The sequence below is a fragment of the Primulina tabacum genome, chromosome 17, assembly GCF_025594145.1.
Source record: "Primulina tabacum isolate GXHZ01 chromosome 17, ASM2559414v2, whole genome shotgun sequence".
Lineage (NCBI taxonomy): Eukaryota > Viridiplantae > Streptophyta > Magnoliopsida > Lamiales > Gesneriaceae > Primulina > Primulina tabacum.
In genome coordinates, this window is record NC_134566.1 from 15,337,541 (window position 1) to 15,362,600 (window position 25,060).

The 25,060-nt window shown below is 37.4% G+C and overlaps 1 protein-coding gene, 2 long non-coding RNA genes and 1 other non-coding gene across 4 annotated transcripts; 3 read left to right on the forward strand and 1 right to left on the reverse strand.

Moving 5' to 3' along the window:
• Positions 1 to 9,271: 9,271 nt before the first annotated feature.
• Positions 9,272 to 11,488, forward strand: LOC142531919 (profilin-1-like). Its single transcript, XM_075638189.1, has 3 exons — positions 9,272 to 9,595; positions 10,332 to 10,469; positions 11,056 to 11,488. The coding sequence occupies exons 1-3, from the start codon at positions 9,473 to 9,475 to the stop codon at positions 11,188 to 11,190; spliced, it is 396 nt and encodes a 131-aa protein (XP_075494304.1). The 5' UTR covers positions 9,272 to 9,472; the 3' UTR covers positions 11,191 to 11,488.
• Positions 10,478 to 10,934, forward strand: LOC142531920 (uncharacterized). Its single transcript, XR_012816409.1, has 2 exons — positions 10,478 to 10,715; positions 10,774 to 10,934. It is a non-coding gene; the product is annotated as an uncharacterized LOC142531920 (long non-coding RNA).
• Positions 11,489 to 12,198: 710 nt separating the features above from the next.
• Positions 12,199 to 12,350, forward strand: LOC142532116 (small nucleolar RNA snoR135). Its single transcript, XR_012816507.1, has one exon. It is a non-coding gene; the product is annotated as a small nucleolar RNA snoR135 (small nucleolar RNA).
• A 986-nt stretch (positions 12,351 to 13,336) lies between these two features.
• On the reverse strand, positions 13,337 to 24,182 carry LOC142532032 (uncharacterized). The gene is made up of 3 exons (XR_012816450.1): positions 22,780 to 24,182; positions 14,813 to 16,214; positions 13,337 to 13,797 (listed from the first exon to the last, which is right to left on the reverse strand). It is a non-coding gene; the product is annotated as an uncharacterized LOC142532032 (long non-coding RNA).
• Between the last annotated feature and the right edge of the window lie 878 nt (positions 24,183 to 25,060).

A 25,060-nucleotide genomic window follows, 5' to 3' on the forward strand; every position in this document is an offset into this window, starting at 1 on the left:
GTCGATCAATAATGATCCAAATAGCATCACAGCCCTTGGGCGAACGAGGTAAATGAGTCACAAAATCCATAGCAATATGTTCTCAATTCCATTTCGGGATTTCAAGACTATGGAGTAATCCTCCAGGTTTAATTCTCTCGGCTTTCACTTGCTGACAGACAAGACATTTAGAATAAACTCAGCAATGTCCTTCTTCATACGTTTCCACCAGAATTGAGGTCTCAATGTCAAATACATCTTTCGACCTCTAGGGTGAATACTGTATTTGCTACAATGTGCTTATCGAAAAAGGGCATATTTCAAATCAGAATTATCAGGAACTACCAGCCGACCATTAAGTCGTAAAGAACCATCAGAAGAAATCTGGAATCCAGACTGATGTCCAGCAGATACAAGCTCTTTCGACTTTTGGATCTGAGCATCGCTTCGTTGGGCCTTTCGTATTTTCGATATCAAGTTCGGCTCAATTTGCAATGCTGAGACAGTGAGAGAATACCAATTCGAGTGAAAAGTCCAACCAGAAGTACATATATCCTCATGTACCTTGGCGACACAAACAGAGGCTAAAACAGAATCATAAACTTTTCGACTAAGGGCATCCGCAGTAACATTCACCGATCCAGGGTGATATTGAATCTCACAATCAAAATCCTTCAGGAGATCCATCGACCTGCGTTGCCTCATATTCAAATCAGATTGAGAAAAGAGATATTTCAGACTGTTATGGTTCGAATAAATAATAAACTTTGCTCCATACAAGTAATGGCGCCAAATCTTCAAAGCAATTACCATGGCAGCCAATTCAAGATCATGAACAGGATAACGTGTTTCATGAGATTTTAATTGACGAGACGCATAAGCAACCACATTGCCATGTTGCATCAGAACACAGCCCAAACCTTTACCAGACGCATCTGTACACAACACAAATCCTCCGGTACGTGAGGGAATAGTTAGCACAGGTGCTGTGGTCAATCTCGTCTTCAATTCAAGAAAACTAGCTTCACATTCATCTGACCAAATGAATCGTTGATTCTTCTGCGTCAGTTGAGTAATAGGTTTAGCTATTTTCGAAAATCCTTCAATAAAACGACGATAATATCCAGCCAAACCCATGAAGCTACGGATCTCAGGAACATTCGTAGGTCTTGGCCAATTCAATACACCTTCGACTTTCGCAGGATCAACAGATATGCCATGTCTCGAAATGACGTGGCCCAAAAATACAACTTTGTCCATCCAAAATTCGCATTTGGACAATTTAGCATACAAATGACTAGTACGAAGAATTTGAAGCACCAGTCTCAAATATTCAGCATGCTCCTTTTTCGATTTCGAATATACCAAAATATCATCAATAAATACAATAACGAATAATCTCGGAAGACACGATTCATTAAATCCATAAAAACAGCAGGAGCATTCGTGAGACCAAAAGGCATAACCAAAAACTCATAATGGCCATACCTCGTACGAAAAGCAGTTTTGGGCACATCTTCGTCTCGAACTCGTACTTGATAATACCCAGAACGAAGATCCATCTTCGAGTAAACAGAAGTACCCTGAAGCTGATCAAATAAATCATAAATACGAGGAAGTGGGTACTTATTTTTCACAGTAGCCCGATTCAGTTGCCTATAATCGATACACATTCGCATAGTACCATATTTCTTTCGAACAAATAAAACTGGAGCTCCCCAAGGTGATACACTCGGTCGAATATATCCCTTATCGAGAAGATCCTGTAATTGTTCTTTCAATTCCAAAGGTGCCATGCGATAAGGAGCTTTAGAAATAGGCGCAGTTCCCGGTACAAGATCAATACTAAACTCAACTTCTCGATGAGGAGGAAAATCAGGAATCTCATCGGGAAATACATCCAGGAGTTCTTTCGCAACAGGAATCTCATATAAAGAAGGTTCCTTTTTAGAGACATCAATAGCGTAGATAAGATAACCCTCATATCTGCTAGTCAAAAGTCGAGACATTTCCAAGAAAGATACCAATGAAATTTTGGCTTGGGAACCCTTGCCATAAAAATTCCACTTGGGTCCATCAATCGGTCGAAATCGAACCACTCCATGACAACAATCAACAGTAGCTCGATTTGCCATCAAGATATCCATGCCAACAATACAATCAAAGTCGTGCATTGGGAGGACAATTAAATTCAGAAATACCAAATTATCCTCATCTATTAATACACAATTATGCACAACTTTCTCAGACAAAATAATCTTCCCTGCTGGCGTGGCTATCGACAAAGTATCATACAACGGGGTACACTCAATATCGTGAGATGCAACAAATGCATGAGATATGAATGAATGAGATGCTCCTGTATCAAATAAAACACGTGCAGGATAATCGCAAAGCATGCAAATACCTGCAATCACTCCACCAGGAGCTTCTCTCGCCTGATCCTCGGTCATGGCGTACACTCTCACTTGAGGAGGAACTTGGGCACTCTGACCACCCGGTTCTCGATATCGTGAGACACTCGACTGCTGAAAGGATGGAGCGGGAACAGTAGGTCTCATCATACTGGGGCCACCTCTAAATCCGGGCTGGGGTTGAGAAGAAGTCGTACCCCTATTCGGACATACTCGAGAGAAATGGCCTTCTTGCCCACACTGATAACAAATACCAAACATACCTCGACACTGCTTGATAGTATGTTTACCCCCACAGTGACTACAATAAGGAGCAATCACAGGACTCCCTCTCTGTGATCCACTCGAACTCGAAGAAGACGAAGAAACAGAACCAGTCTTCTTGAACTTCTTACCTCTCGGCCGCAAAGTAGGCTGCTGAGCTGACACTAGAGGTAGAGGAGTATACTATGGACCTTCTCGCCTAAGTCTAGCCTCGGCTGCCTTGGCTCGTTCAACTGCCTCTGCGTAGCTGGTAGGCAATCCAGAAACAACATAAGTATATAAAGCAGGATGCAATCCATTTACAGACCTGTTATATTTTGCCTTCGCATTCCCAGCTACGTGAGGTGCATACTTCAACAGAGTAGAAAATTTCAAAGCATATTCTGCAACAGTCTTCGTTCCCTGCTGCAGATTATTAAATTCATTCTCCTGAGCAATATAATAGGAAGGAGGGGAATACTGCTCCAGAAAATGGGCCTTGAAGACATCCCATGTGACTTCAATCCCGGCCTCTTTCAATCCAATCTCAGTGGCTTCCCACCAAGATTTAGCTCGGTCCTTCAACTGATAGAGAGCAAGTTTCAGTCTCCGAGCCTTGGAATACTCAACAATATTAAACAAATGCTCAATATCCTTCAACCAGGCCTCTACTCTTTCAGCACTCTCAGTGCCAAAGAACCTCGGTGGTGTCAAATCCTGGAATCGAGCCATCACTACATCCATGGACAATCCTTCAAATTGCCCAACTATTCTCTCAGTACTGCTACTCGCAGTTTTATTTGTGGGATCCATCTACAAATCAAAAGATGAATATCACAATTCAATATCAATTTCACAATACCATCATCTCATATCATCAATCTCATCAGATACTTACTCAAATAAAATCAAGTAAGAGCAAGTAATACAAATAAATCAAACACATACGCACAATTCATTTGTGCCTATTCAAGTGTACACAAAACTCAATTGAGCATTCCCAGCTATGCTCTGATACCATCTAGTGTGGGACCCTTAGCTCCTAATCATTATTACAATGCATTTTGATTAGGGTTAACTAATTACAGCGGAAAACGAGTTTAAAATTTCCTTTACAATGATCCCGAAATATTTCTTCTATAATTTAAATACTAAAATAGTATTTCATCTCATATCATAAACATGCCCACACGAACTCAAAACCAATCATATACAAACAACTCATATCCTCGGGACATGCCCTGGTATATAAATACATATACATATATACTGGAAACAAAACATAAACCTCAACTCAAACTGTGACTCCCTCCAGAAGTACCCTCTCCGGTCTCCTGATAACCTGGAATACCTGTCATTGTCCACACACAAAGACAACAACAGCCCCCCTTGGGGGTGAGCAAAGCTCCGTATGGAACAACCAATCATATATACCACAGAAATCTAAACAATGATATATGGTATGCAATGCATGTATGTCGTGGAGGTATCAGGTCGAATGCCCATCCACTGAGCACATGTCAGAATCAAATGAATCGCTATCACATCAATGCTCGATCTGGCACACCGGCCTCAATAAGGGATACTCGTATGATAGCGTCGACAAAGCGCCATCAAATCCCAAATCTCATATCCAATCATCGGGGCCACAAATGTCTATGTATTTAAGGGTCATATAATATCAAACATAGCATTGTGTTCACAAACCCCAGAATCCAATCAAATCATATCAGCGTATCCAAGGATCATAGCTCAACGTGCATGTCATGTATCGATGTATGCATCAAACGATGTGTGTTAACAAAACATTTATTTTATACATCGATATTCAAATCTCAATGTCATGTATGCCACATAAACTCAACAATTAAGGCATATAGATACGTATTCTCAATCCAATCAGTTAAATCAATCCAACATATATCATATAATACATATACCTGTCGTATGTTACCCGGTCGCAACATACCTCAATTCTTCGTTTCCAGTTGATGTAGTCTGAAGATATTGATATAACACTTTATCTACATCAATAACATACTCATTCCAATCAATAACATAATCCAAAATCATTAATATGAGTTTCAAATATCATTTGAAACTTCAAAAATTCATATCAAATCCAAATCAGATCCTAATTCAATTCCGACTTTGATTATGAGTTTGTTGTCGGTCATTCTACTACATATATGAAATTAAACTTCAAATACATGCTATTCCAGCACTTTGATATTTAGAGCGGCTGAAACCAGAAGAAAATTACCTTAGTCAGAAGTCCTTGACGCGAAGATCACAAATATATAATTTGTTTCGCGTTTAGACAGCGTTTCAAAGTCGATTCGGACGAAAGAAAATCGAAATCTCGTTTGCTCTCTCGAAGTTATCGAATAAACAACGAAGGAAAGAGAAGAAAGGAACTCATTCTTATCTCCACTGATACCGCGCTCGGGCGGTAGAATTCTCGTGCCCGAGCGCGAGACACTCTACCCCTGAATTTTGCTTGTACCGCGCTCGGGCGGTCACAAATTACCGCTCGGGCGCGGCATGTTCTGCCCAAACCCACTTGCATCGTGCTCGGGCGGTCGCAAACTACCGCTCGGGCGCGAATTGTTCTGCTCGAACACAATTGCCATATACCCTGGCGCTCGGGCGGTCACTTTCTACCGCCCGGGCGCCACATGTTCTGTACAAATATTGACTTTTGTACTATATTGGCGTCCGGCTTCTCCACTCGAGCTCTTACAACGTCAACTCATATTCAATATTCATTTTCTCAATTTCATTGTCATAATATACATCAATTGCATAATAACATATCAAATTCATGAATTATCGATAATCACATAGGATTTACGATAATATGATACACGGTCCTTACACACATAGTCGTTGCGGTGACAACTACGCTTACCTCACGGTGATTGCCCTCAACATCATATGGGTCATCCCATCGCATTGTCCCATCATCAACACTTATTTGCCTCCTCATCGCGACTTCATCAAAATCCGGCAAAAGAAAAATAACAATGCTCGGGATTGAACCGGTTATATCATCACAACGAGAATAAATCACTTTGTACAAAGGTATATGAAAGGTTTTATGCAAGAATAAACAACTTTATCTCACACTTTTGGGCCTTCAAATTATTTTTCTTTTCTTTTTCTTTTTATTTGGCCTCTTGTTCTTTTTCTTATTCTCTCATCTCATAATTTTCTTCTTTTTTTCTTTCTATGGTCATCTCACTCTTTTGTTCTCTCTTTCTTTCGGCCATTTCACATTTATTTTCACCCAATTTATGAAGTGCATATTGAACCTCAATGATTCTTTTTGGATTCAATTGAACAAGAGAAGCACAAGGGTCTTCCAAACATGTATGCAACATAATTTTTTCTTGCCTACTCTCTTCCTCCATAGTAGACAAATTAGAAACTTCTTCTCTACCTAATGATTCAGCTTCTACTATACATCGTTTAACATCATTGGACTCACCAACTAGTGGAATACTATCATCAACAACTTTATTAACCACAACCTCAAATTCAGGTTCCACTACAATATCAATTCCAAGTTCAGGCTCAACTAAAAGCTCAACCTCAAACTCAGATTCAACTACACCCTCAACCTCAAACTCAAATTCAACTACAACCTCAACCTCAATTTGCGGTTCAAGCCCAACAGAAAACTCTATTGCTATCACCTCCTTACTTGGACATTGGCTAATATCATGCCCAACTTCGAAATGCCAACAACATATAATGTCACAAGTACGAGAAATTGAATGTTTAAATGTACCTTGATATTCATGTTTGGTAGTTTCACGTCTCAACTCCTCCATTGGCCTAGCAATGATTTCCTCTTCCAATCTCGTCCGCCAAGTGGATGTCAAAGGAGTCTCATACAAGCCATGCTCATCTCTCCTTCCACATCTTCTATTATCGTGATTTGAACAAATCACTTTCTTGCCACCCTTTTCATCTCATCACACGTAACTATAGGTTCATGCCCACATCGTTTCCTACCCAATACTAACTCATCACACCAAGTAATAGCATCATCGGTAAGATCGCTATAAGCTCGTCTTACCTTCATTGCATTCGTATAATCCTCTCGGCTCTCAAATATACATTCCATCCTCTCCTCCCATTAAAGGTACGCCTTTGGATCGGCTCCCCCACTGAAAGATGGAACTGTCATCTTTGTGCCACTCAGTCTATATCTTTCTCGGCTTATATACCCATTATACTCATCACATCACCTATCATCATAACGATCCACATGTAACGCGCTATTCCCTCCAAATCTACTACCTCGCCTATTCTCATCATCTTGCCTATCATACGTCTCATCTTCTTCGCACCTCCTATACTTTTCACGTAGATGCTTAAACTCCTTCTCCCATATTCTATCCAACCCTCCTAACATTGCTTGAAATTGTCGATCGTTAGAAATCATATCTGCAAGAAAAGGTTAGTAGAAAAACAATAAATAATAAGGTTTCCTCACCACAAATCCTCACTAATCAATCCAATGAAAATTCACTTGACTCTCTTTTTTTTTTGTCCTCACTACAAATATCTCTCACGTCACTCCAAGAAATAAACGCTCACACTCAGGTATTTCACTCAATTTTTGAGAGTTCTCTCATAGGGCACACTTTCAGGCTTTGTAGCTTGTGTGCATCAAACTCACAAGTTCAAACTTCACGACACTTACAAACTGACTTACATGGACGGCGTAAAAACAAGAAATTTAAAATTTTTTTGATTGTGAGAGCCACTTAAATATGAATCACAATAGAGAAAAGAACAAGCTTCAATGCTAAATAATAGAAAAATATTTTTTTTGATTGTGAGAGAAACTTGAATATGACTCCCAAGAATAGAACAAAATACCAAAACCAATTTATGGCAAAAACCAATTTATGGAAATTTTTTGAAATTTTGGTACTCTTTTCTTTTTTTCTTTTTTTTTTGAATTTTTTTTTTGGATCACACAAGGGTGGTTGTGCAAACTCGAAAAAAAAGACCAAAAATGACTTACGAAATTTCAAGAATCGTCGACTCAAGAACGACAGGTAAAACAGATATGATAAAAAACGAAAGATAAACACAGATCTGATAATAAAAACGATGAACTTACTCGAATCAAATGAACCTAAAGACCAAATGATGCGATTAAACCACGAAAAGCAAACGCGCTCAAAAACGGAGTCACACCCTCGATTCGATGAAACAAAGAAAATATTGTGTTGTCCTGATCTTTTTGTATCAAGTAATTGTGTAATATTCACCTCTAAATTACGAAGAACTTAGCAACAAATATGAACGAGATAAACAATCGATCTCAAGCAAACCTCCAAAGCACTCGTCTTTGACAATCGAGTGAAGAACAATCGACAAACGCCACAAAGTATTAAACTTTGATAAGTTTGATTTGAGACACACACAAAGGTCTATACAAAGTCAAGCTTTGAAATTTGAGAGAAAATTCACAAAATATTATAAAACTCAATATTCATTCAAAAGTTCTTTACAATGAATAAAATTCATGTATATATTGTTTTCAAAACCAAAAAATATCAAAAATCTAGTTGTTTAATTAATTTGGACTCTAAACTAAGATATTAGATTTATTCACGCAGGCGGCGCGCTGGGGCGGTAATGTTTGGCCGCCCTAGCGCCAAGGCTTCTGGAATGCATCATCTCGGGCATTACATGGCGCGCTGGGACAGTAATGTTTGGCCGCCCTAGCGCGGGGCTATCGGGTCCTTTGGCACTGGGGCGGTGATATTTGGCTACCATAGCGCAGGGCTCTCGGGTCCGAGTCTTGATTTGACCTCCTCTTCATAATTTAGCACTTGATTAACATTGAAATATCCTCAAACTTCAATGTTATGCATGTCGAATTCTTTGAAGCTTCGAGTCGCAAGATTTAGCACGTCATGCCCGATCAGATTCATATCAATATTCGTGTGATATAGTTTCGATGGAACGATATCCGCATTTTTACACAATATACTGTAACTTGCATCGTGCATTTAAGATCATTTTGAGCTTGAAATTTTTAATAATTTTTATTGGAGATTTTTAGTACAAAAAAGGCTCGATCATTGGATTATTACAAATACATTGATTGAATTCCTCTTTGCCTTTTATCATGAAATTAGGTCTATTACTAATTGATTTAACCTTATAATTTTGTAAAATACATTATAAACCAAGAACGATGTTCTTTAAATCTTTTCCCACAAATATATTATTAGAAATTGCGCTGAATGTTCATCATTCTAAAGATGATGTACCTCATCTATAAGTAGATCTTTTGTGGAACGATCTCACGAATCTTTATTTGTGAGACGGGTCAACTCTGAAAATAAAAAATAATACTATTAGTATAAAAAGTAATACTTTTTAATGGATGACCCAAATAAGATATCTGTCTTACAAAATACGACCGTGAAATCTTCTCACACAAATTTTTACATAAATTTAACAGAAGGATGTTGTTTTTTGGCATTGATTAGGCTGAATTTGAAGACTGCACAAAACAAAAAAAATTTGTGGGACAATTTTAGAGTCAATTTTATTAAACGAATATATTATTTATTATTATAAATATTAACATGAAATTACGCTCACCATGTCCACGGCATGCTCTCCGCTCCGACAAAATCTACGGCCATTAATCATCGCCATTTCTCCTTCATAACTTTCCCACATTTCGTTCGTATTTATTTCCCCCCACGCCCGCGCAAGCAATCACAAATCCAAGAGAAGCTATCGTTAGATCAATCAAATAATCTAATCCAGATTCGAACAACAGTTGATTCGGAACCATGTCGTGGCAGACTTACGTAGACGATCACTTGATGTGCGATGTGGACGGCGTTCACCTCACCGCCGCCGCCATCATCGGCCTAGACGGGAGCGTTTGGGCCCAGAGCTCCACCTTCCCTCAGGTCCATCATTTTTAAGATTATTTCGTTTGATTTGTTGGTGTCCTGTTTGGATCGATCGGGATTTGCCCACTCTATGAAATTTTGTTATTTTATTGTTTGATGACGTGATTTGTGATACGTATTTAATAATCGATTTCCAATTAAAAAAAAAAAAAACACGAGTCGTCGTGTTCTCAATGGCGATAATTTTGGTTGGAATTATGCTAAAGTCGATTACTATGTCGTCAATGGGACAAATCTATCACATTCATCAATCAACTGAAAACATTTTCAAAGTTGAAATATAATTTAAAAAAAAATATAATTCTGACCCCTAGCTAAATAGTAGAGACTAGAGTGACATTAACTGTGCATTTATTTCATGTGGCCCTTATTTATCATTATGGTTTGCTTTCATCAAGTATGTGTTTGATCCAACATTCATTTTATTACTTGACGTGATTTTGTTGATTTTGTCATTTTTTTTTATAGATGTATGGTTGGAGTATTTTAGCAGAAACTTTTCCGCCTTGTGAGCATGATATGGAATGATTGTTTGGTCCTATGCAATGCTTACTGTTGGTTTGCGAAATCCGTGTATTGGATTTTTAATTTTCCTTGTCAAAAGTTGGCTTGCGCCGTTTGTTTGGAAGTTCTCTGTCACGACGATGCATTTGGATTATGTGCTGATTTTAAAAGCTTTGAAACCTCATCTGTTGTGACTGCTTGTTGATGAAATGTACGTTTTTTCGTGCAGTTCAAACCCGAGGAGATTTCCAACATTGCAAAGGATTTTGAGGAGCCTGGATTTCTTGCTCCTACTGGACTATACCTAGGAGGCCACAAGTATATGGTGATTCAGGGGGAGCCTGGTGCTGTTATTCGTGGAAAGAAGGTATCTTTTCTTATATTCGATTGCGGTTTCTTGACAAAATTTAGGTAAACATTCAAATTTCAGGCTGCTATCAAGCTGTTGTTTACCATGTTATAAATCCAGATTAGACACATAATCATATTTGACACTTGCGTTTCGTTGATCATGTTCCACGGTATCCTTTTATGTGTGATCGCCTCTTAAACCCCATGAAGCTTTGCTTCAACACCTATACAGGACTCAGCTGTTTAGTGTCTTTTTACTTGGGTATATGTGTGTCTGTTTTCTGTAAATTGATACAAATTCCTTGGAAAATAGCTGGAAGCTGGCTGATGAAACTCTAGGCAGTTGGTGCATCTTTCAGCAGAATAAATGGACTTAAGCGAATTTTTCTCATTAAACTCGGTGTTCACAAAAACTTTAAAGGATGGTCGTTTGGACAATGTCTCAAGGATGGTGTTGAAAAACAAGTGACGATGATTACATTCCCTTTTCCTCATCACCAATTTTCTGGAAGCAGAACATTAACATTGATATGGCACAATCTCTTCCATTCTTCATTAAATTCATATACTTTCTCCATTTTCTTCCATCTTGACCATTACAGGGGGCTGGCGGTATAACCATAAAGAAAACTGGGCAAGCTCTCATTTTCGGCATCTATGAGGAACCAATGACGCCTGGACAGTGCAACATGGTTGTTGAGAAGATGGGAGACTACCTTATCGACCAGGGCCTGTAGATCTCCTATATTTGTACAAGTTCCTTAGTTTCTGGTATTTCATCTTCAACCCTTGCAAAGATTGTTGTTTTGTAGGAATATAGTAATTTTCCCCTTTGGGCTTGAATTATTTTATAGGCGTCTTTCTTTGTTCTGATACTGGTTTGCATTTACCGAAGCGTTGAAGGCTGAGGTTCTTATTGCCACCGTATCAATTTCCCGCAAAATAAATGGGAGATAATTTATTTAATTTAGTATAATAAAGAAGTCTTCTGTATGACTGACTGTATGCGCTTAATTGCAAGAGGGTTTGGACTAATTTTTGTTGTGTATATAAGTTCTTCTGGTTGCGTGCAAATTTTTTTGTGTAAAAATTAAGAGATGGTGTTGAAATTAAGAAGTCTTGATGATATTTTCTTAATAATCTAAGAGGATTTTGATTATGAGTTGTGGCTCAGTAGGAGGAGGTTTCCATTGCCACATCACGTAGAGAGAATTTATCCAGATATGACAAAAATTTGTGTGATATGGTCTCATGGGTCGTATTTTATGATACTGATCTCTTATTTGGGTCATCCATGAAAAAATATTATTTTTTATGCTAAGAGTATTACTTTTTATTGTGAATATCGGTGGGTTGACCCGCCTCACAGATAAAATTCGTGAGACCGTTTCACAAAAGACATACTCTCCAGATATTAGATTTCACCATTATATCAATGATGACATTTATTAGTAAGTGGTATAGATAAATCGAATCATCTTAGGAATTTCAAATATAAAAAGAAAAAATGTATTCTTGAACCCCAAAAAACAACACAAAGCACCTTCCCTCAATAAAAGAACTGGCGAAATGGTTGTTTGGGTAATAGCCGCTCACGTGCTCCTCAAAACCCTAATCTGTTTTGTTTGTTCACAGCAGCCACCTATATATACATATTAGATATGTATATCAGTGTGTTTCTTTTGGGCTTTGTTCCTATTTTCTTTCACCTTCTTCCCCATTTTCTTATTTAGGATTGAGATCGCAAAGCAGAGATTGTGTGTATCGGCGTTGTGCGAATCTGAATGCACTCTGCTCGAAAGTGTTCTCTGCGATATCGATTTGACCTGGGGACGATGGGCTGTTGTTTTTCAAATATTCCAATTGAAATTCTTCAACAATCATCGTCCTCACATGCCCAATTCTTCCAATTTTTTTCGGCACTATATCCATATCATCAGTCGGAGATTAAATTGGTCGAAATTGAAAACATGGAGTTTCATAAATGAAATATTACACTGTGTTGGGCCCCGACTCGATCCCGATCGGATGGAATTCTCGTCGCCAAAACACATCACACACACTCGACAACATTTGTTCAATTGCATCTCAACACATGATATTTGTTTAATTGTTCTTTACATTTCTTGCTGCTATTAATAGGTAAAATCCGATTGGACTGAACTTGAACTCGAATTAGGGTGTTAACGAATCGAATCAAGTCGAATATAATGAAAATTTGAAAGCTCGAATTCGACTTAAATTAATTCTATTCGAGTTCGAGCTCGATTCGAAAATTTAAAAATTTTTATTCAAATTCGGTTGGAATTAAAATTCGAGATCGGCTCGTAAAATTCGAACATATTCATGAATTATTTGAATTATTGTTAAAAGATAAATACCCGAAATGCTCGTTATTTATTTAATATATAATTACATTGTATTGATAAAATAAAGCTCGCGAACGACTCGCAAACTATCGAATAAAATAATTTGAGCTTGAGTTGTATTCGAAAAAAATTCGAAAATGTTCGAGTTCTACTCGAAAAAAATTCGAACATGTTCGAGTTCGGCTCGAATTTGATAAACTCGAATATGAATTAAATATTTTTCGAGCCGACTGAAAAACTCACGAAGTGACTCGTTTAATTTACACCCCTGACCCGAACGAACGACCCGACTAATTGGGTAGTCATACAATTGGTTCGAGTATAAAAAAAAACCTACCTAAAAAAATCTGGTACCAAGCACGAACTACCAGATACCCGAACAACATGACTCGTGCCACGCCTAGGATGAGTATTCTAAGTTTAATAGTTTAGTTCAAATTGTTTGTGGCGTGAAACTTTTTTATGAAAGGAAAACGTTCATAATATTAATTCAAGGCATCCAACGACACAAAATCAGAAAGCCAAGGTAGAAACCACCATTAGTAAATTCTAAGATTGAAGAAGATAAAAGGGCTTTCCGAGCTAGAAGATGAGCTACCCCATTCTTCATCCCATACATATGCATAATCGAAATGAAAATGTTGGACTTCATAAGCTCATGAATTTCTGAAGCGATTGAGCCGTTCAAGCTAAGATCCTCTGCATGTTGTTGGACAACTTTAATAGCTTGGGTGGAATCCGAATGGATGCAAATATTTGTAAGGCCAAGCCGTATACACAGGTCCATTCCTTCATGAATTGCCAACAGTTCTGCACCCTTCACCGAGCCCGGGTACCTAACAATGCACGCTTTTGCACTCCGAGCAAAACCACTTGAGTTTCGAATCACTGCCCCAATGCTATACCTATTTCCTTTGCCATCAAAACCTGCATCTACATCAAGTCTTAATTGTGATGCTATCGGGGGTATCCATTCTCTATCTAGGGCTGAATGCGGTCTGATTAGGGGTGTAAACGAACCGAACACGTTCACGAACTTTTCGAGCCGGTTTGAATAATATTTGGTTCGAATTCGAAATTATCGAATTCGAGCCGAACTCGAACATGTTCGAATATTTTTCGAATCGAATTCGAGCTAAAATTATATTGTTCGATTGTTCGCGAACTTTTCGCGAACTTTAGCATTATATTTAAAAAATAAATAAAATATTATTAAGTATATATATATATATATAATATATAATATATATAATATTGTTCGAATCGAATTCGAACTCGAGCCTCAGTTCGAATCGAAAATAATAAAAGTTAGAGTTTCGAATCGAGCTTCGAATATGTTTATTCGAATTCGAGCTCGAGCTCGAATACTGAAAATTTCATAAAATTTGATTCGTTTACAGCCCTAGGTCTGATGATACCAAAATCTCACTCCGGGTTCGGTCTGGAGAGCGGGTCTTCAAATCTTCACAGCTGGGCAGGTCGGGTCGGACTCCGGAAGTCTGCAAGATGAAAAGAAAGTTAGGGGGCGCCGGGAGATTGTCCAGCGTGGTCCCTCCGATGCTTAAGTCAGTCCGGAGAGCAAACTTAAGTGCGCAATATAATAGTGTTAAGTGAATAATGGAGTGTCAATGAATCAAACCGTATGCCAATACCTGGTATTTACAGGGATAGGATGAGCTTTCATGCCAAGGTAAAACTCCTATCGAGATAGATCCTTACCTGAAATAGGGGATTTCAAACACTAGTACTCTCTCTCGATGGCGGCTAGAACTCTACCCTTAACTTATCTCGATTTACCCATATCTCGCATTTATTTGGTCTCTTACCTATTGATGAGCATATCTTTGCATCCCTCAACCGTGTTAGGGTCCGGAATTTCCGACCCCTGGGTGGGCTCTGAATTGTGGGCTAGCAACTTTGCGATTGGACTCCTGACCCTTTGGTGGGCTAGGGGTCATTCTGAGATGGGCTCGGATCCACCCAGAGGTACCAAATTTAGGGGGCATCACGGTCGGTTGCACAAATTTTCACACACCGAACTATACTTACGATAGGCTTCCAGCAGCACAAACACCCAATCAACCTTAACATTGTGATGGTTTCCCACTAGTTCACGAGTATGCTCACAAGTTTCTAACCAGACACCCCGGATTATCATGGCAAACAATTCCATTTCCTCACCCCCAAAATGAGTCAATATTTCCAGCACACAATTAAGAAAGGATGCAAAGCAAAACATTTTCCAGAAATCCCAATAAATTGCAGTTTTCCAAACACATTTTAACATTGGACAAAATATAAGACAGTGACTAATAGTTGCATTAGGAATCATACATAGTAAGCACAAACCATTTGCCGGGACATGATGCGTTACAAGATTAGTTGCTGTTGGGATGTAGTCCCAAGATGCTCGCCACATAAAAATACAAACTTTAAGTGATGTCTAATTTGAGTGCAGCAAACCCATCTTTGGCCTTCCTGTTATTCTGTATCCAATTCATACACTCGAACCTCACGACAACTTTATCTATGATCAATCTTCCAGGGACGAATGAGCTTGGTAGGGATCAATAATTTGGGCCAGAATTGGTCTGAACATCTTTGTTATAGCATGGGCTAAAATTTTGTAGCACGTATTGCACAGGCTAATTGGACGAAGTTCTTTCAGTGATGTTGACTCCTGGCATTTTGGTATGAGTGTAATCATGACCATTGAGAAATGAGATAGTAGCTGCTGTAATTTCTGCTCCAATTGTCACCAAATTTTATGATAAAACAGTGCAGTAAATCCATCCGCCCCTAAAGCTTTGGACGGGTGCAAATAAAACACTGCCCTCTTGACCTCCTCCGCAGTAAATGCCTCACCCAAAATTTCATTCATGTGATCATCCACGATAGGTTCAGTGAAATTTGTTGCAGCCACAATTTCCTCCATCGTAGAGCTTGACGATGAGAATAGATTATCAAAATATTCTAAAGTGACTTCAGCCAAGCTTTGGTTGTCAGTACACCATTCCCCGTGTGCATTCATAAGCCATGAGATACAATTATTTTTCTGAAGATTAGGAGCGGTGGAATTAAAGAACTTCGTGTTCCGATCCCCATCATTCAACCAATTAATTCTGGCCCTCTGATTCCAATAAAGTTATTCTTGGTCAGCAAGTTTTTTTTATTTTTCTCCAATATTGCAATACGGAAAGAGTTATCTTTCACAACTTGAGATCTCATAAGACAGTGCAGCTCATTACGGATATTTTTAATCCTTTTGTCCGTCTGATCAAATCTATCTCTAGCCCAATTTTTCAGAAACCCTCTGCAATGAGCAAGTTTACGTGCAAAGCTAGAGTTTCCACTTAGTTCTGCCCATTTTTATTGAAGTGATCGGTGAAATCCTTCATGAAGGGAAACATTCATTCCTAATTTTAATTGATATATCTTATTGATTTATTTCCCTCGTATTATCTTTTTTTTTTGATATGATATTTAATATTTAATTATGATTTTGTCTTTCTAGATAATTATGTTAAAATTTTATTGTGATATGATTTCTTCCTTGAATTTAATTTCCTATTGATAAGATTATGTGGAATATTGGGTTTTACCTTTCTAGATATTATATTTGTGATAAATATCTTCTAGATATAATATTTATGATAATGATTTACATGATATGGTATTATTGATTTGTTTCTAATAGAATTCTTGTTTACCATATCTTATAGATTTCTTTATGGAAGATAAACTCTAGGAGAGATGAAAGCTATACATAAGAGGTGATCAACGTGAGGTGATAGAGGGAGAATAGAGAAGAGTGTAGAGAGAGACGAAGAAAAATTCAGAGAGTTTTAGTGGAAGAGATTTTTCGTGGAAGAGTTTTTCGTGGAGATAGTTTTTCGTGAAGGTGATTTTCGTGGGAGTTTTTCGTGGGAGATTTTCGTGCTGCTTCTCCTCTCTCGGTTAATATTCACTCACGTGTGCACGTTCAGGAATTCAGAGAAAAAACCTATTCAAGAGACGTGCTGTGAAGAGCGTGATAGAGTGTTGCTCTGAATGTTGAGAACATCTGCGGACAACATCTGGGAAGAAGTTGGCCGAAGATTGCTTCTCGTGGATTTACCTTTTTGGATCACGTGTTTTTGCTTTTTTGTTTTAGTTTTATTCTGGTTGTTTGTTTTAGAAAGCATTTGTTTTCTCAACGTATTGAGGAAATTGATTTTAGTGAGAATCACTAGTGATAGGTTTTTGTGTAAACGATTTGGTTTTTCTAGTGATTAATTTTTGCCATAAGGCACCGCACAAATATTTATACTTGTGCATATTTAATCATGTCCATCTATTTATTTCAAATCAATTTGTGTTATAAAAGTTAATTTTCCGCTACATATAAATGTTGTCCGAGATGTTGTAACATCTGGCACAACATTTAATTCTGACAAAACACAAATTTACTCTTTTACATCATATTCTGATATTCTTATTATTTTGAGCATCTGTCGGACAAAATAATCCTAACAAGTGGTATCAGAGCCTACTCTTGATATACTAAGTGCTGATTCTGGTTTTTATTTTGTTTTGAGAGAAATATTTAATGGACACGTCACTTGCAAACGGAGCACTTCGACCACCAGCTCCTAAACCTCCTGTCCAACAACATTTTCGACCAAGGAATGAAGAAAAACGCTGGTTGCAAGTGAATCTTTTAGGTGTTGCCCTAGGTGTTGCCACACCTGGCCGCAACATCTGCAAAAATGCAGTGTGCTTGAAATCCACAACTTCCGGAAATTTGAGTGGAGATGACGAATCAGGAGCTGATGATGAAGAAATCACTCTTGAGAGTGTGCAAAAGCTTTATGAAGAGCTGTTTGAAGATTGGACCAAAAGAAACAAGTTGAACTCAAGTCTCATGAAGGAGAACGTTGAACTAAAAGCCGTAGTTGCCAAACTTGAGGTAATTTTGAGCAAAAAGGATTTGGAACTTGGTAAGACCAAAGAAGAACTTCAAAAGGCAACTGAAACCTTGTCCAAGTTTAATTCAAGCACATCCAAGCTTGAATCCATACTTTTGATGGGAAGAGATGACAAGAAAGGCTTAGGCTTCAAAGACAGTGTGTTTGAAATAGGTGAATCTTCCAAGTCTACTGTTTTTGTGAAAGGAAAAACTGATACATCTCCACAACCACAATCCAAGTCACCAATCAAAAGCTCTCCATCAAAAAGACAACATACTACACATGTCCCTAAGAGAAGAAAACGAAGGTATGTATGTCATTACTGCTTTAAGCCTGGTCATATCAGGCCATACTGTTTTAAACTCAGGGATGACTACATGAATCGAAAGTCGAGCAGGATGTTGCCCCGAATGTTGTCCAACACTTTCCGCAACACCTCCCACCATCGACCTACAGTAAGACAAATTTGGGTCCCAAAGGTAAAAACTCACTGTAAAGTTGTCTATACTTCGTTGAAAACTAATACTGCAGGTCATTGGTACTTTGATAGTGGAAGCTCACGCCACATGACGGGATCATGAGAATATCTCACCGATTATGTTGAGCAAAAATGTGGTAGAGTGACATATGGAGGGGGAGCTAAAGGAAAATTGTTGGAAAGGGTACTTTGAGTGTTGAAGGACTGCCAAAGCTCCACAATGTGCTTCATGTCGAAGGATAAAATTCAAATTTGATAAGCATAAGCCAATTGTGTGATGATAATTTGCATGTAAAGTTTGATAAACATACTTGTGAAGTTTTTGATGAAACTAATTTGTGCATTATGACAGGTACAAGGTCTTCGGACAATTTCTACCAAATATGTGAAGAACTTTCATGCAAACATGCAGAAGTTAGTGAACTTGACATATGACATCAAAAACTTGGACATGCTAGTTTCAAAACCCTGAAAAATTTGAGTAAGTACGATGCTGTACGAGGTATGCCTAACCTATCATCTAGTACACCATATGTTTGTGGAGACTGTCAAAAGGGTAAGCAAACTCGCGTGTCACATCACACGTTGCCTCACTTTGGGACAACACGTTGCCTCGAATTGCTACACATGGATCTTATGGGTCCTGTGGAAGTGGAAAGTTTTGGAGGTAAGAAGTATTCATTTGTTTGTGTTGATGATTTCCCACAGTTTTCATGGATAAGTTTCATTAGGGAGAAATCAGACACTTTCAATGTGTTTAAAAAATTGGTCACAAGGATTACAAACTTTAATAATTTGAAGATGACAAGGATAAGGACTGACCATGGTAAGGAATTTGAAAATTCCTCATTCTCATCTTTTTGTGACAAGAAAGGTATTTCACATGAATTTTCTGCTCCAAAGAAACCACAACAAAATGGGATAGCCGAACGTAAGAATAGAACACTTCAAGAAATGGCAAGGGTGATATTGACTTCAAAGTGCATTTCAACGTGTTTTTGGGCAGAAGCCCTTAACACCGCATGTCATATTCAAATAGGGTGTATTTGAGAAGTGGTTCGACTATGACATCGTATGAGATAATTATGGGAAAGAAGTCTAACCTTAAATATTTTCATGTTTTTGATTGTGTGTGCTATGTTTTGAATGACATGGATCAACTTGCAAAATTTGATTCAAAGAGTGATAAGTGTTTGTTTTTGGGATATGCCACTAATAGTCGAGCTTATCGCATGTTTAATTTAAGAACTAGGACTATTATGGAATCCATTAATGTTGTTTTTGATGACCTTGCAGATCTCAAAAAGAAAACAGCTGAAGATGATGTGGATGAGTTTCTGGAAATTTCAATATCACTGGAAAATGCAGATGTTGCCCCAGATGTTGCAACATCTGACACAACACCTGACACTGAAGTCACTGAAGCTGCGGACGAAACGAATAACGATGATGACGCGGTAGATGATGGACGGAATATTCCAAGTAAAATTCAGAAAAACCATCCATCATCTCAAATAATTAGAAGTATGCATGAAGGTGTCCAAACTCGAAAAAAAGAAAAAGTGGATTACCGAAAGATGGCTGGACTTATTTGCATGAGCTCCTTATACTCACAGATTAAGTGAATATCTACTGGAAATTGGCTTCAAACGAGGTGAAGTAGACAAAACTCTTTTTATTAAGAAATCTAAAGGTGAGAGTCTTATTTGTCAAGTTTATATTTATGATTTCTCACATTTTTCATGGGTTAGTTTCATTAGAGAGAAATCGGATACTGTGATAATTCTAGTACAATTGATATTTCAAAAAATCCAGTAAAACACTCTCGAACAAAACACATTGACATTAGACATCACTTTATTCGAGATTTAGTAGAAAAAGGATTGATTCAAATTGAATTTGTTGGTACAAATAACCAAATGACTGACATATTCACAAAAGCATTAGTTTTTGAGAGATTCTCCAACCTTAGGAAATCTCTCAGCATGTGTTCTGCCTAATCATACATAGTGTTGTCGCAGATGTTACAACATCTCGGACAACATCTAACATGCATGTGCATTTCTAGGATTTAGACATACTGCATTTTCATGCGTTCTGTGATATGATGTGTTGGAATGATGTTGCTTAATCTTCTGTTACACTTACAATTCCTTATTCTATCTTAATTGACACACTTGGATATAGTTAACAATCTGATTAAATCACAAAGTAGTTGAAAGATGATCATGTACTCCATGACATTGTCTCATACGAAAAGTGACTTGAAAAGATTGAGTAAAAAGCAAAATCAATCATGAATATGCTATGTATCAGAAGAAAAGATGGAAAAAGCTACCTAAATGAGTCCAATGAAGACTGTGATTTTAGTGTGGGAGCTACCTCTTCTGAATTCAATACAGAAAGGAAAATAGAAGAAAATGGAAAAAGTTACCTAGAGGAGTCCAAAAGAAGACCGTTCTTCTAGTGTGGGAGATACCACTTCTATGGTCAGAAAAATAATAAATCTCTAAGTGTGCAGAAAAATCAAAATTATTTTCTGGAATTGGACGTGTTGTGAGAAGATGTTGCCAACATTTGCGAAAACATTTCATTTGTGAACATATCTCATATTTGTTTTCATGTTTCTATTTCTGTTACATTCTGTTATTAGGCATAAATAGGTCATGCATAAACATAACATTGTGAATATTGTTGTGTCAAGCGGGTATGCCTATTTCATCAGAGAAAATTCGACTAAAATTCAGATTTTGCTAGAAATCTAATATTTGTGATTTTTGATGGTTTAGTGGTGTTAAATCGATGTGGGTTTCAATTCTGGAAATTTTTTTGAAATGATTTTTGACGCAATTATCTCGGTATTCTTGGAAGGTGATAACGGCTAAAAATATTTCCCATTAAATTTTTTTTACCGTTAAGGATCTTAGGATTGTTTGAGTAAATCTTGATTTTGTTACCGTTGCATGCATACTTATTCTTTTGATTTACATTGTTTTCTCTTCACATTATTAACATAATTCATTCTTCAAGATTTCGTGATATAGCCTATTACTATAATCTTGTTGCTGACTGTCAAGCTGCTATTGGAGGTTAGTGTCCATTCTGGACAAAAAGGGGGAGAAGACGTGACTCAAACTCAAGGGAGTGTGAATTGAAAGGATCAAATGATACCATCTATCTGATACCTTTGCTTGATTTAATTTTTAATGTTCTGTTTTGTTAAAGTTCTGCTTCCCTGATGTGTTTCTGTTTTAATTGCAGGTGTTGTCTCAGGTGTTGCCAACACAACGAACAACATCCTACTAACTTGATTTTATTCAGGGGGAGAAAAATTCTCATATTAAGGGGGAGTTAACTGGAGTTCAACTGAGAAATTGAGTTTGATTTGATTTTGTCCAGAAAGGCAAAAAGGGGGAGATTGAAGGGAAATATTCATTCCTAATTTTAATTGATATATCTTATTGATTTATTTCCCTAATATTATCTTTTCTTTATTGATATGATATTTAATATTTAATTATGGTTTTACCTTTCTAGATAATTATGTTAAGATTTTATTGTGATATGATTTCTTCCTTGAATTTAATTTCCTATTGATAAGATTATGTGGAATATTGGGTTTTACCTTTCTAGATATTATCTTTGTGATAAATATCTTCTAGATATAATATTTATGATAATGATTTACATGATATGGTATTATTGATTTGTTTCTAATAGAATTCTTGTTTATCATATCTTATAGATTTTTTTATGGAAGATAAACTCTAGGAGAGATGAAAGCTATACATAAGAGGTGATCAACGTGAGGTGATAGAGGGCGAATAGAGAGAAGAGTGTAGAGAGAGAGACGAAGAAAAATTCAGAGAGTTTTAGTGGAAGAGATTTTTCGTGGAAGAGTTTTTCGTGGAGATAGTTTTTCGTGAAGGTGATTTTCGTGGGAGTTTTTCGTGGGAGATTTTCGTGCTGCTTCTCCTCTCTCGGTTAATATTCACTCACGTGTGCACGTTCAGGAATTCAGAGAAAAAACCTATTCAAGAGACGTGCTGTGAAGAGCGTGATAGAGTGTTGCTCTGAATGTTGAGAACATCTGCGGACAACATCTGGGAAGAAGTTGGCCGAAGATTGCTTCTCGTGGATTTACCTTTTTGGATCACGTGTTTTTGCTTTCTTGTTTTAGTTTTATTCTGGTTGTTTGTTTTAGAAAGCATTTGTTTTCTCAACGTGTTGAGGAAATTGATTTTAGTGAGAATCACTAGTGATAGGTTTTTGTGTAAACGATTTGGTTTTTCTAGTGATTAATTTTTGCCATAAGGCACCGCACAAATATTTATACTTGTGCATATTTAATCATGTCCATCTATTTATTTCAAATCAATTTGTGTTATAAAAGTTAATTTTCCGCTACATATAAATGTTGTCCGAGATGTTGTAACATCTGGCACAACATTTAATTCTGACAAAACACAAATTTACTCTTTTACCTCGTATTCTGATATTCTTATTATTTTCGGACAAAATAATCCTAACACTCCACTTCTCTGTTGGCAATCTATAGCAAAATGACCATTAAAATGATAAAGATGAGTCAATAACCGGCATTATGATACTCGAAGTTTGGTTTCACAAATAAATAAGAGCTGTAAGTTTCTTTCGGCAATAAGCCGTCGTAATTCTAAGATTGCTAGTTGGTTCCCAAGCCACCGTGCATTCCAGATTAGAAAACTCATTCGGATTAGTGGGGCTGCACACCACCGTTGGATTAGTGTCACCATTTGCATTATTGTCGTTGGCATTGACTTGCTTGGTAATTTAAGGAGAAGTGTCCTAGCCTGATATTAAACGTTTCCCAGTGGGTATGTCTGGTGATGTGATTTGGTTTATTGCATCCATGTCCAAATAACCACTGGCCATGCGCTTCCACTTTTTCCTATTAGATTTAATCTTTGGCATGACTAGCCCCTCTTCAAAATTCTGTTTCAACAAATGCCTTTGGGGCTCAACCACTTGGAGATGACTAGTTTTTGATTGACGGTCAATTGAGAGCATTGAGTTTTCATCTGTTTTACTCTGCTCCTTAGGAGAAGCAGAGCCCATTGGCGTCTTTGCCAGCCTATCAACATCATCTTCCATTTCTTGAGATGGACCACTCGGGGATTCATTGCTTTATGTGATGTTAGTCTTCTGAGATTGAGCTTGACTCTTCCCTGAGAAGGATGACGCCCTAAGACAAATACCAAAAGACTATGCATCTTCTTCCTCAACTCGTGTATCACAACTGGACATGTTGGGAGGCGTTCATAGACTATAATGATAAATAACTCTTCCTTAGAACCTTCTGGTTTTACCCACATACCCTGACGTAATAGTTGAGTAATATCCAGAGCAACATGGATAACATGGATAAGAGCAAACCTCGTATAATTACCAATTTCCCCTGCATTCACTTCAATAACCCTTCCTATTCTTAACCCTATATTGTGAAGGATGTTCGACAATATATAGGCCAGCGAAACGTTATGACATTGCACCCGTGAAGGTATTTCATCAAATACCATGTCTGCTAGTTTTTGTAGTCTGGTCGGTGCTTGAAAAACCACTTAGTCCTAGAAAAAAATCCAAGGACCATCAAGAAGGGCATGTCGACGGTCAAGGGGAAAATTGAAGTCAAATAGAAAAATATTCTCACAAATGATCTCAATATGAACCTTCTTGCTGGCCTGTAAAATTTGGCATTTGAATCTTAAATGTTTCTCGCTTACTTGCTTTGGGGGATAGAACCTTACCCACGAGACATGACTTCCACCGTTGTTGTCCAAGAGATGCTAGATCTGTCGGGACGATGACCGATTCTTCACCATTTCTCGCAGAGAGCTTCAATGAGTTAACACGCCTCGCTCATTCCTCTGGGTCCATATTAAAACCACTGCCTGACAGGAAAACAGGAAAATACCTATCCGTGGATAGGAGTTTGGCCCACATCGGAACCCACCACAAGAGGAACGAGAGAGAGTTGTAATAATGATAATAAATTTTTTTTTTGACGTTCTCTAGGATTTTTATTTGTGAGACGGGTCAACTCTACCGATATTCACATAAAAAATAATATTCTTAGCATAAAAAATAATATTTTTCACGGATGACCTAAATAAAATATTTGTTTCACAAAATACCACCCGTGAGATCGTCTCACACAAGTTTTTACCTTTATTATGGTATATGGATATTATAATTGTCTAGATATGAATGCCATGTCAAAATTAATGACTAGGTCTATGAGACGATTTTACGGATCTTTAAAGCTTTGTAAGACAGATCAATTTGATTTATATTTACGATAAAAAGTAATATCTTAATATATAAAATAATATTTTTTCATGTGTTTGATCGGATTGGAGACATCTATCATAAAACATATTCGTGAGACGATATCATAAGAGTTTTTGTGAAAAATAAATTAGTTGAAATTAAAAACACTATCGAGATTAATAAAGAAAATATTTTCCCCCAAAATTTTAGCAAAATCACTATTTAAAAGATAACTTAAATATTTAATATGTTATAATTACAAATAAATCCTTCTTTAATTCTAGATGGTGACTTGGATATGATTTTGCCTGCAACCTGTACAACTTATCCCAAAGTCAATGATACTTCATGGTTTTGTAAATGTTATTTATATGAATAGTGATCGCATATGTATGTTGAGTGATTAATCTAGCCTTTCAACTGTTCTTCCATCTGCATCAGTTTCCTGAAACTCTTCTTGTGAGCGATGACTTTTCCCCAGTGATGGAGGAATTCCTTCACT

Coding starts and splice junctions, on each gene's coding strand:
- LOC142531919 (XM_075638189.1), top strand. CDS start 9,473: ATGTCGTGGCAGACTTACGTAGACGATCACTTGATGTGCGATGTGGAC. Junction 9,596..10,331: donor AGAGCTCCACCTTCCCTCAG/GTCCATCATTTT, acceptor TTTTTCGTGCAG/TTCAAACCCGAGGAGATTTC. Junction 10,470..11,055: donor CTGTTATTCGTGGAAAGAAG/GTATCTTTTCTT, acceptor TGACCATTACAG/GGGGCTGGCGGTATAACCAT.